This window comes from Ixodes scapularis, unplaced genomic scaffold (assembly GCF_016920785.2).
Source record: "Ixodes scapularis isolate PalLabHiFi unplaced genomic scaffold, ASM1692078v2 PGA_scaffold0__279_contigs__length_252992795, whole genome shotgun sequence".
NCBI classification, from domain to species: Eukaryota; Metazoa; Arthropoda; class Arachnida; order Ixodida; family Ixodidae; genus Ixodes; species Ixodes scapularis.
The window spans coordinates 43,271,342-43,284,240 of record NW_024609835.1 but is presented as its reverse complement, the minus strand read 5'-3'; the positions used below and the strand labels follow the sequence as shown (position 1 = coordinate 43,284,240).

General features: G+C 42.4%; 1 protein-coding gene across 4 annotated transcripts in view; it reads right to left on the bottom strand.

Moving 5' to 3' along the window:
* Positions 1-12,899, bottom strand: part of LOC8032964 (protein turtle) — a 54,099-nt gene that overhangs the window by 34,804 nt on the left and 6,396 nt on the right. For all 4 annotated transcript variants that reach the window (XM_040209307.3, XM_040209308.3, XM_029966904.4 and 1 more), the window contains exons 2-3: positions 4,962-5,142; positions 3,025-3,206 (exon numbers count right to left, since the gene is read on the bottom strand). In XM_040209307.3, the coding sequence (XP_040065241.1) occupies positions 3,025-3,206; positions 4,962-5,142 (363 nt within the window). The remainder of the gene's footprint in view (positions 1-3,024; positions 3,207-4,961; positions 5,143-12,899) is intronic.

Sequence of the window (12,899 nt, the reverse complement as noted above, 5' to 3'; positions counted from 1 at the left end):
CTGGTGCAAAGCAGTGAAGCCTGATACAAAATCGCTGGGCAATGCAGTGAAGCTTGATGTGAGAAATTAGAAAATTTCAAAGACCTTACATTTATAATTGTAAATATATCTTAAAAACTCGAACGCTTTGAACAGTAAAAATGTGATGTGAATCTAATTGATTAGATTAGATTGAAACACTATTCGTAAATTATTCTAAGTTTCTAATACTTCCATGCCTCTACTAAATATAACAGTTTAGAAGCAGTCTGTGATGCTGGTAATATATAAGGCATTGCTTCATTTATAGCTCCAAGTACTGACAGTTAAAAAAAAAAACATGGGAGAAAACTGAGCAGCGTTAGCCTCCTCAAAGCATGGCCACAACAAGCTGTCACAGATTTTGTTGTCATCGTGCGCCACCAATGTTCATCAGTCACGCATGGGTTGGCAATGCTTAACGACGAATTCACAAACCTCCCTCCCATTGAGGCGCCCCTCCACTTCGTCAAAGAAGGTGCGAGGGCTGGCGCTGGCCAATCGTGATGACGGATAGGCAACCTAGGCTGCTTATCCATCGTCATGATTGGCCCCCCCCCAGCGTCGGCCCTAGCGCCTTCCTTGAGAAAGTGGAGGGGCGCCTCAATTGGAGTGAGGTTTGTAAATTCGACCGTTAGAGTGCACGCTGTGCCTTCAGCACAGCTAGATTGTGCCAATTTCTGTAACCCACCTACTCGTCATGAACCTAAACCTACATATCTACTGACCCGTCGAGAGCATGCAAGAGCAAGCCCAGTGATAAAGCAGCTACTCCTGTACATTCTGTGGCCTACATTTTACCGTCGAGTTTTGGTATGGTGAATATCACCATTTTAGACTTCAAACAAATCACAACAAAAAAAAACTAGCCCTTTTTTTTTTTTTCAGTAGAAACAGAAGCTTTTGGGCTCATTATTCTTATGTTTTAGCGTGCTTGTGCAGCACGACATACAATTAAAAAATCTTGAACCCCAAAAACATTTGATTGTACCTCCAATACCTTGAAATTGTGCCCCTCATGTGTGTGAACTATTGCGGGCAATAAATACTAGTGAAAAAAGATAAAACCAAACAGGGCCATGATTCTAACACACAGTTATTGCCACTGCCATGCAAAGAGTTAGCCATTGAAAGCAACCAGTGTTGCCTCGTTCGTTATTCCAGCTGCACTGGCACAGTCTCATTCAAATCACCAAAAGAGGTCTTCAGTCCCATATAATCAGCTTGATCGGGCCCTTGTTGCTCCAATGTTCCAAAGCTGCTGCAGCTGACTCTGTGAAATCATGCCAGATGAGATTCAGTCTCGGAAACCTAAGGACCCCGATTTACTGGCAACTTTCCTGCAGCTATAACTGCCCTACACTGGAGCACATAAAATAGGCTTGTCAATTAACTACCCATTCCCTACTTTGATAACATGATAATACTAACAAGTGCAAACATGTTCCTTTCAGCAAAAGTAACTCTAACTTTCAAGTGACTTACTTCATCAACACTACTCCGCCTGAAAGTGTCAATTCATATGGATACCTGGGCGTCCGTGTCACACCTGATCTTTCATGAAATGTTCATGTTATGCCCTTCCTAAAGCAAATCACAGCTTCAGTTACTTCAAACGCAATCTTAGTAATGCCCCTTCTTCTCTAAGACATCTAACATATGTGTCACTACCCTGTCCTATTCTGGAATATGCTTCTAGTATTTGGAACCCCAACCTAAGTTACCTAACAGGGCCCCTGGAAGCATTCCGAAACTGTTCCGTGCGGCTTATTTATTGTAGTTAATCATGTAATACAAGTGTCACTAACATAAAGCTTTCTGTGGATCTTGAACATTCACAATGTCGATGAAAAGTGTCTAATACCCCTGTCAGACGGCGTTTTAAAGATCCTTTTCACTAAGCTCCTTTATAAAAACGGCGAACCAGCGCATGCCGTAGAGCACGTGCGCGCACCACATCGCGAGCTGATTGGCCGATTTTTTAAAGGAGCTTAGTGAAAAGGATCTTTAGAACGCTGTCTGACACCGGTATTAATTATGTCTCCTTCATAAAATTTACTATTCTTCATCACTACGTTCATCTTTACTCGCACCGCCCTCCTACATTTCTGCTCGTCTTGATAACTCTTTTAATACTGTCACTATTAATTGCTTTTCAGTGTTCATTTCAAGTTGTTGAACTTTTTTTTTTATTGTTTCTGTACAGTTCCCTCATTTAAATAATGCCCTTCATAGGCCTGTAAGGTACTGAAATAAATAAATAAATAACTGAACATAAATAACCAGTTGTCAAGCCCTTTTCCCCCCCTCCTCCCCATCGCATACTTTCTAGCCTTCCACACTCCTTTTTCAAGCGAAAATAATTAAGAAGGTGTGAAATCGACAGGGGCACTAGTTGGTGTCATTACAGGTGTTCTTAGACTTTGATGCCTTGCAGGATGCGTGAAGCCGAGGTGTCTGCAATACCATTTATTTGTGAAACTATATTTCGTTGTAGTGCATACTAAAATACTAAAAAAATATGCTAGTCATATTTAACACCTATAAGGCAGATTTAGTTTTTGGTACAGTTCATAGCCTTTTCTTTTGGCAACTTCTTGAGCAGAACCTATGTGTACGCAGGTGTATATGCAAGTGAATTTTAAATTTTAAGCCCAGTAATTAAAAGACAGAAAAAGCTATTGTTTGGTAAAACAAAAATACACGCTGGCTAGGTTGTGCAAGTGACTGCTAGATTAAAATAGGTCAGCCAACAGGTATTCTTGATCTGTCTATCAATCTATATGCGATCCATTCTTTCATACTCGTGAGACAGTACTTTCATAGCTTCAATGCAACAACGTTGCTTATATATCAAACACAATTCAGTACAAACAACTAAAAATCTGAGATGAATTCGTAATTTAAAAAAAATATGGTCCGCAAAAAACAAAAACATTGCCGGGTAGCTCCTGCGTTTTCGCACGGCACAAGACCATTATTAGCCTGGCAGTACGCGCAACTCACCGAGCACGTCGAGGTAGATCCAGGTGCCGTTGCGGATCGTCTCTCGGTTGAGGAAGAACACCTTGCACTCATACCAGCCCTTGTCCGTTTCCCGCACGCTCGTCAGGTTGAGAGACGACTGGCCCGACAGCGAGATGCGCTCCTTGTAGTCGTCGGCCGCATGCGGTGGGTACCCGTCGTACCTGCGGGTGCGGCGACGCCCGGTATGAACGGACTTGTGGTGCCTCTCCGATCCAACCTCCACACCTTGTCCCGACCACAAAATGCATGCCAATCGTGCGACTCGGCTGGTTAGCTTCGTGGAACTTCGACATACGCACCACAGGAAGAAATGTTGGCCACAACAACGCTGAAAGCTCGACCATTCCTCTGAGAAAACGTTTTTGTAACGTAACTAAAAAGTCTGCACAACCTCTTGAGCTTCGTTAGTTCTCTTTTATCATTCACAGCTGTGAACCTTAGATGTGGTCTCGGAATGACTGCAGATTTTTTTTTTTTTGTGACCGAATCTTAGACTTAACATAAGCAACCACGAAATCATGAGGCTTCACAGTCCCAGCATGTTCTATGCGTCTCCAATAAAAATGAGCACCACATAAAATTTATTTTCAAGAAAGTTTAGCAGTTGTCACCTTCCCGATACCTATAGTACAACAATTGAGAAGTCTAGGCATGAGTTGAGGCTTTCAAAAGTTGTAGAATATAAAATGATTGATAGGACAACCCAACCCACTCCAAACTAGCTTCAGACAGAGTATTGTGGTGAAGCGCCCCCATGGCTTCTAAGCAATCATGCTGCATATGACAGGTACACTGCTGGACACTGTTAGCATAAACAAGCAACCTCCAGTTTTTTCAGAGCGCAGCCCTTAGGCACCCGTTTGCGGGTTTTGCGGCGTCGGCGTAACTGTGCTAAATTTAGCAGGAAAATTGATGCCACATGAACTCAACACCAATTCAAATCCCCACTAAATTTAGCAGGAAAAATGACGTCACATGACTTCGTGTCACGTCCAGTATGAACAAATTCAGCTTCTCCGCTAGATTTAGCGGGAAAATTGACATCCCGTAACCTCAACACCAATTCAGTTTCCTGCTAAATTTAGCGGGGAAAATGACGTCACATGACTTGGTGTCACGTCACCTATAAACAAATTCAGTTCCTCTGCTAGATTTAGCGGGGAAAATGAAGTTAGGTTACCTCAACAGCAACTCAATTCCCCGCTAAATTTAGCGGGGAACTGAATTGCTCTTGAGGTCACGTGGCGTCAAGTCTTCAGCTAAATTTAGGGGGGAAACTGTGGTAGGAGGGGAGGGTACAGAGGAGGAGAATGTGAAGGTATGCAGAAGGAAGAGGACGAGGAAAGAAGGAGGAGGGGAGAGGAAAAGAGAAGGGGAGGGGAGAAGAGCAAAAGAGGAGGACAGGAGGAGGAAGGTATGGAGGACAAGAGGGAGCATACCCTCCCCTCCTCCTCCTCCTCAAGAGCTTCACTCTAATTTTGCGTTACAGAGGTTTGTAAACGTCTTTCATTTTTCTCTTTTCCTCTTAAAATCAAAATGCTGACACAAAAACCACTAGTGTCATGAAAATGCTCATTTGGGGAACTAATATAAGCATCAAAATCTGGGGTTTACCAATGCCCCTGACAACTGCGAGAAAGTGCCAATGTTGCGTTTGCACTAACAGCGTCGAGCAGCGCAAGTACAGAGCGCGACACTGCTAGTGCAAACAAGCGATCGCCGGTTTTTCCAGTTTTTCTCTTTGAAACCAAGGGATTTCATCCAAGTTATTATTGCTACGGAAAGAGCTCATTTAGTTCTATAACGTAAGCATAAAAGTTCATGCTCGCTAATACAATTGAGAAGTAAAATGCGAAAATGCGCCAATGTCGTGTTCGCGCTAACAGTGTCGCAAGAAACTCGGGGAGGCTGCTCACCAGATGTATATGGGTATCTTGTGGTCCTTCTTGTGCCACTGGACCAGGTAGGGCACAGGCAGCCCATCAGGGTACTCAAAGGGGCAGTGCAGGATCACGTCCTGCCCCAGCAAAGCAGTCATGTGCTCGGGGTCCGGTCCCAGGGACGACACCGCCGCCGCAGAGGGGGACCCTGATGCCCCTGGGACGAGCACAAGGCATCCTTAGGGCTGGCCTCTTTACACAAATTTTCCCAAATAAAGAGGAGGCTAGAACAATCATACTGAAAAAACCCAAGGTGTCGTGTTTGTCCACTTACTTCATTTCTTTGTCTCTGGGTTTTTTTCTTCAGTGTGACAGCTCACCAGCTTCTCTGTGCACTAACTCTTATTTCACTAGAAAGAACTGCCTCCAATCAATTGCCCGACCATGGCTTCAAGGGCAAAAGCACTAACCCTGGGAGACAAAACCAGTGTTAAAGAATGGACAAGGGAATTTATTTCGGTAATATCTTTCAGAGGTTGTTTTACATTCTTTAGTTCCAACCCTTGATTCGATACACAAAGAAAGCATAACCACTGGCTCGCCCTTGGCAGCTGCAAAGAACACCTTACAAAATAGGCTGGTTGTATTGTGAGAAGTCATACTTGACCCGACTGCTTGAGCCAGAAATGCCGATAAATTTGTATAAAAAAACTGCCTTATTTCTTAATTGGCAACATGTGGACCTGTATATTCTCAAATATTAGATAAAAGCTGCAGACCAACACTCCTCTAACTGTTGCACACTCCGGTGCATCTGTAGCTGTTTATACCAAACAACTTATACTACATTACGCACTGCAGTGCTTCCAAATGTTGCATCGTAAGAACCCATCCCCTTTTACCTGGCTTTTCACGATGACACAAGCTTTTTAATTTCAGAGCATGAACAGTAATGCCCGAAATTGAAGTTGAATTGTTGTAAATTGTAAAAAAAAAAGGCATGCCAGCATGAAGGATTTTTTTAAAGGGACGCTGACACCTTTCCAGAAATTGTTTTCATTTTTTGCCAGGCGATTTATTGTGGTGACAGAAGACTACCCAATCAATATTTTGATACAGCATCACATATATTTTTTAATAAAGTAAAAAAATGCAACCGCTGGAAACTGAAACCAAACTGGGCTGGGGAGGAGGAAGAAATATAAAGGAGAGAGTTGCCAAAAGTCATGTGGCCGTGCAACTTTTTTTTTTCTTCAATCAATGCATGTACTTAAAAGCCACAAAAAATAAGCATAATTTTTTTCATTTTTTCATATTGAGTGTGTGTTTTTGATGACCCACAACTTTGATTATATTTGGTGGTTGTGTCTAAAATATAGAGAATGGCATGTGACCACGGAGAAGAGAGTGAGCGCGACTCAAACCACTCAGTTCTTGATCGGCGGTTCTAGGATGGAAAGAAAACGAATTTCGAGTTGCGAATTGTGTTCTGGGTAGTTGGGCTCTCACATCCTATGTACAAATAAAAACCTTGGCGAGCATGAATACCCTGTCATTGTCCCTTTAATGACTGAAGTGAGCTTATTTGTTAAGGGAGTTTCTCAAACCAGGGGCAGGGTTAGGACTGCACAACTCACAGTTCCAGCTCAATGTTAAGATGAGACTTGTACTTTCTTATCATCAATGCCAACCCACCCCCCCCCCCCCCCCCAAAAAAAAATTTTTTTTTTTTTTAAGCAATTTTGCGACACTTTGTTGGTTCTGGTGCAACCCCAAAAGTTTGGGAAGCAGAGTGCTTTAAAGGGATACTGCAACGAAATTTCAGCGCTTACTTCTTGGTCTATTTGCGTTCGACAGTATCACATCAGGCACACCACTCTCTTGTTAAGAAAGACACGAAAGGGACTAAACCAAATTAAATGGTTAGCAAAGAATACCTGGTGGATGTCGCTAAAGCCTCGTTTGTAATGCCCGTTTAGGAACCTTGACAGGTAGTGACGATGCCTGTTTCACATCTGGTCACCACGAGAGAAGAGGAGAAGGAGGAACTCCCCTTTCACCAGGATTCACTTTTGTGTGTCCCAGCCGTCGCTTTGCCCCTCTACAAGATTATAAAGGATTAACCCGTCACTCAAAATTCATACAAAAGCAGCTTTGGGGTTAATTGCGGTGGCTCGATTCCTGACGTGCTTCGGCCGCTTCGGTGGCTGGAACGACTAGGCCATCCTGACGTCAGCCTTGCAGGAGCTTTGCTCATCCCGAGACAGAATACGTCACGATTGCACCGGATGTGACGTGCTCTCCGCTGGCTGCTCTCTGAGGGCTTGCCAGAGTGGGCCATTTATAACGATAAATACAGCCATCAGGCTCAAAATACAAACGTGCGATTGTCATTTACGGATATTGCAGATCATATTCAACCTCTTTCTGAACACGACGGGTATATTTCAAATTTCATTGAAGTGTCCCTTTAAAGGGGCCCTGCAACAACTTTTTTATTGGTTTCAATTTGCAGTGAACCTGAGCGCACTGAACGTAGCAACTCAGTGAAAGTTTCCTTTTCACGAAATTCGCTTTATATCAAAAGTTAAAGGGCACATTATAATTACAAAAACAAGCAAAACGTAACCTCCTTCATGACGTCCCATGGTCCTGGCTTGGGTGGCCAATGGTAGAAGCAAAGTGACTGGCCAATCGGCTGCGGCCGATTGGCCATATTCATATTCAGCCTATTTCTGAACACGAAGGGTATATTTCAAATTTCGTTGAAGTATCCCTTTAGTCAGAAACACAATCGCAGAATGAATATATTCGTTTGTTCCTTTAGTCATAACGAAAACCCGAAGCTGAGGGCACAATCGAGAAAACATATGCACACATAAGATTTTGAGGTTTTGTGTGCTTGTCTGTTGTCCTGTTTCCTCAGTCTTGGGTTTCTCTTATTATGTTTATAGGGACATCACAAGATATTTACGCTTTCCAAATTTTTTTTTTTTCTGAAACGCAATCTTTGACGACCTAATGTAAAAAAAGCACACGACAAACAGCGCACTAATATCAGCGTGACGGCACATATATTTGGAAACCTACATTTCTACTTCCTTTTCATAAACAACTAGCAACTCATAAAAAAAAAAAAAAGAACAGTTTGTCTGATATTTGATGCATGGAAGTCACACTAGAGGGTCACTGCTTGGAGTGACAGGATCCTTTGCAGTGCTTAGGGTCAGAGACGGTGAGCCAACCATTTCAATCAGATACATTGCCATCTCTTGATAACTCTTGAAGTCAGCTCCAAAAGGAGAACCAGCACATCAAAACTCAGAATGTCAGAGCGAAGTCGACAGAGAGGAACATAATGAATGATGCTGTTAATTACCTCTGCGGATACACACACACCTTTCTGGGCTTCCTTGGAATGCAGCCAGCCCTAAAGCCCTGATCATTTGTCTCCTTCCCATCTGTGTGCTTCTTTTCTCGTGACAAGTTAAAGAAAGCAAAGAAAGTAGGTGGGACACCAAATTCTAGTTGCCTGTGTTTTTTTTCTTTCTTTTCTTTCAAAAATTTTGTGTTTTTACCTTCATCAGAAACTTTGACAACTTTGCAGTCAAAATATGCAAACCTCGATGGCATCTTAATGGGTGTAAGAATTTTAATTATACCAAACTACCATGCAGCTTTATGTAAAATTCTCGCTTTCTCTCTCTCTTTTTTCCTTCGATTTTAAACCAGTCCTTTTTAGAGCGAAGCTCTTAGGCGCCCGTTTCTGGGTTGAGCGACGTCGGTGTCAGCGTAATTGCGCGCGTTGCATTATGAGACGCTTTTCCGCTGAAGTTAGCGGGGAAATTTCCCCGCTAACTTCAGCAAAAAAATTTAGCAAAAAAAATTTATGTCACGTGACCTTAACGGAGATTCTCTGCCGCGTGACGTTCACGTGGGCAGCGGCACGCAAGCACAAAGCTGTGAGGCACAAAGTCATCACTCAGCACATGGAAACTTCACTGACACATTACTGTCGCCAGCTCGTGCATCCAGCCGTCAAAGGTGATGGTGACACACCCCACGTCCTTCCTTAGGATGCGTGCAACAAAGTGTGGAGGGCATACCTAGCAGCATCGTACATTTCCGGCATGACAGTCCTTGAGAATGTTAGAAAGGAACGTTGTTCGTGGGCACTGCACATTTCATCAGCTCCAGAAAAACTGGTTCTCCGACGACTGTGTAGCTGAGCAACCCAGTTGCGATGAAGCAACCAATTTTTTTTGCTAGTGCCCTAGCGTGAAAGCTCCGTTTGCTCAGTCAAGGTCTGGAAGTTGGCATTGTACCTGCATCCTAGGCCTCTGGAGCATTACGTCGCTCCGCCGCAGCATTTGCGCTTTCATACTCCTTGCGGGCCCCGTGATGACGCTCCAGGTGATTCAACAAAGGCGTCATCATGTTTGTTGGTGTCCTAAGGATGGCGCCACACACAAGGCATTTCGACGAAGCAGCACATGTAGGAGCGGCCAAAAAGCTTTCATACTCCACTGTGCTTTTTCTTCGAACAACTTTACATTTTTACCACTTCTTCTTCGCTCGCATATAGCGGCGGCACCGCTGCAACTTTTTCTGAAACATCTGCACAACATGCATTCCAAAAGCATGCACGAGCTGTCTAGTGCGAAAATGGTCCCAAAAGGCTGAATCGCATGTAAGCGATTTAGCAAGCGATGAGTCAAGCGACGGCAACAGCGAAGAGAGTCAGCAGAGAGCGGCAAAGATTTTTCACTGCCGGTCGTCGCATTGCTTGATTTTTGGATTTCTAGAAAACCTTGCTCATCCCCTAGGTCACAGGCTCCCGCCGCTTTCATGCGGATTGCCTCATCGCAAGACTGACCGAGCGACAGCAAAGCGGATCGATGTCGCTTGTCTCATCTCTCGGCAAATCACTTACATGCGGTTTATGCTTGTCACAGCGGTTCCTAGTGGAGTCAACAGCAATGTATGAATAGAGAGAAACTGCTACTGCCGATGATGAATGTTTAGGAGGAGGGGAAACGTATTGTCATCTTGCGGGCACGTATAACGTCCCACGACACGCTTGCACGCCGATGCCGGCGCCTTGTGGGATGCCTATAAAGGGAATCTTGCGGCGCAACATCGTAACGACTATTCGGAAATTATTCGAAAGATTTTCAAAACTTTTACAAATTATTTTTCGATTCAATTAGCAAATCGTTATTCAAAAATTGTGAATATTTGCACACCCCTAGCTATTTGTTTAATTAATTATTGAAGGAGGGTCAGTTGTACGAGAACACCAGTTTACATGGGCCTCTGCCTTTCCGCAAAATTCGCAAGGCCTGTGCACTCCTCTTTTTGTCGATTATGTGTAATTAAGTGATATAATGGTCACAGTTATTCAGTCCTCTGTCAATCAAGCCAGATTTAGTATATGCAGGAAGACAAACATAGATAGATATATATATATATATATATATATATATATATATATATATATATATATCGGCGATTTCATTTGGATTGGCAGTCAAATTTTTTATTTGGCTTCAAATTTTTATATTATGTGGAGCATGTTCCAAGAAAAACAATCCTTTTTATTTTAATGCCCTGACATGTTTAGTTTCTGAGAAAAAAAAATCTCAAAGAAGCGGGAAAGAACGATGAGGTTTTGATGATTGTCGTGTGTGGTGTTTTTGAATCACTCTCTATCTCAAAGTATTTAAAAGAGAGTGTCTATATTTTTTGAGTGTGATATATATGCAAGTAGGTAAGACGACATTATAACTATTATTTATTAATCGTCGCTCCAATCTTTGTAAAAATCCCCAAACATGTTTTCGCGAACAACTGTGACCTAAATTGTGGATTTTCTTTTTTTTTTTTTTTGAGTTGACTATGTTTAGTATTGCTTTTAAAAAACTACCACGTGTAGATCCTTTCATTGCCTTCCAAATTAAGCAAGGTTTGTGTTTTATCATGTACGAGTACTGAGAAAAATATTACGAAACAAAGAAGGTTTTCACTTTTCGTTCAATATCAGCAAGCTGTACATAAAAAAAACATTTTTAATTTTTTTTTTTTTTTCGCATTGCGTTTTTTTTTTTTGTGTGTGTTTTCTTTTTACTCAGAATACATTCCGTTAGAGTAGAGGTATTTTCACTGGTTTTTGGGTTTTAAGCCTGTAATTATGGTAAAAAAGAGCAAAAGGTTTTGAGAACTGTCGTGTGTGGTGTTTTTGAACCACTCTCAATCTCAAAGTATTCAAAAGAGAGCTTCTATATTTTTATATAGTTATATATTGTCACGAATGACAATTGATGAGGCGATAAAAACTGAAGAAACTAAACGTTTAATGGGGCAAACTTGGGCCCAAAAAATAAAAAGGGAACAAATGAAGGCAGAGCGTCGCGGGCGTCGAAGTTGGCATGACAGCAGAGTCGAACGCTGGGGCGAAACTGACTGTGGATCGCCACGCGGAGCCCCTTATGTACATGCGTGGACTTCTGGAATAATCGACGTAGAAAGTTCGACACGTAGAACAGTCGGACCTCGAACAAGCAACAGGATTCTCGAATCTACCAGAATACTAGTGTGCAGAGATAACCAAAAAGATGCGCCGCTCCCAGGAATCGAACCCTTGCTTTTCGCGTGGGAGCCAGGTACGATAACCGTTAGGCCACGCGCGCGCTGCCTACTTGGCCAGCTGCGTGCACGGCAATATATGCAAGTCGGTAAAATGACATTTTAACTACTATTTATTATTTGTCGATCCAATCTTTGTAAAATCCCTAAACATGCCTCCGTGAACAACTGTAACCTAAACTGCGAATTTTTTTTCTGAGCCGACTATGTTTAGCATTGCTTTTAAAATAATATCACGTGTAGAACCTTTGAGCGGAGTTGTCCTTTAACCGAAAACACGGAACCCTACTTATAACTAGGGTTCAGAGTTTTCGGTTTAAACCAATAAAAACCGATAAAAGTACGCTGAATTCATTTTCGGAAATTCGGTTTTAACCGAAAAAGGTCAGTTTGTAGGTTCGGCGTTTTCGGTTTAAACCGATAAAAAATCGACAAAAGTATGTCTTATCAGTTTTCTAAAATTCGGTTTTAACCGAAAAAGCAGTTTTTTAGGGCCGCGTCCAGGTGAGTGGAGGAGGGAGGGGGAGAGGGGGGAGAAAGAGAGAGAGAGAAAGATAGAGAGAAAGGGAGCTTTGCAATGTTCGACATTGTGTGATGTCTTCGTGATTGCCCTCTTCCAAGGTTCAACATGCAACAACAGAGGTCCTGGATGGGCCTTCACGGGACATTTGTATCCTTTCTGTGATCGGGCTTAGATTGTCAAGTTCCCCGTCCTAAAAAAAATAGTTCAGATGTGGGCTAGTATAAGGTTTTATCACTTCATGCACTTCAGAGGACACTGAGGAAAGCCGTTAATACCTTTCTTAACACCCTTTCTCAACCTCAAACTTCAGTGTGGTTGAAAACATAAATACAATGGATTTGTTCTGCCATCCTGCTGGTTCCTGTACGGTCATCACCTCAGACGGTCACGTCGTCAGAATGGGATGGAAAAAGAAGCGCACTAAAGATTATGCCCGTGAATTCCGCGATTTTGAGGTGTGTCCTAACGGAAGTTGTAGCGAAGACCACATATGTATATGTTTCACTATTCTTCGAGTGATCACAAATATGATAGCTACAAGAATCATCTGATCCGGTGTCCGACGGTGTTTCTTTCATATTCACCGAAAAAAACTGGTAAACTTTTTATAAAATATATATACACCGAAAAAAAAAAAAAAAAAAAAAGAAAATTGAATGTTAAAATGAATACCGAAAAAAGTACGCCAAATTTTTGAAAAATAAGAACCAAAAACGCGGATCCCTACTTATAACATGCATTTCCCCTCTTGAATTCAAACTGATTACACTCGTTGCTGGCTATTGATTGCATAAATGGATAAGGGT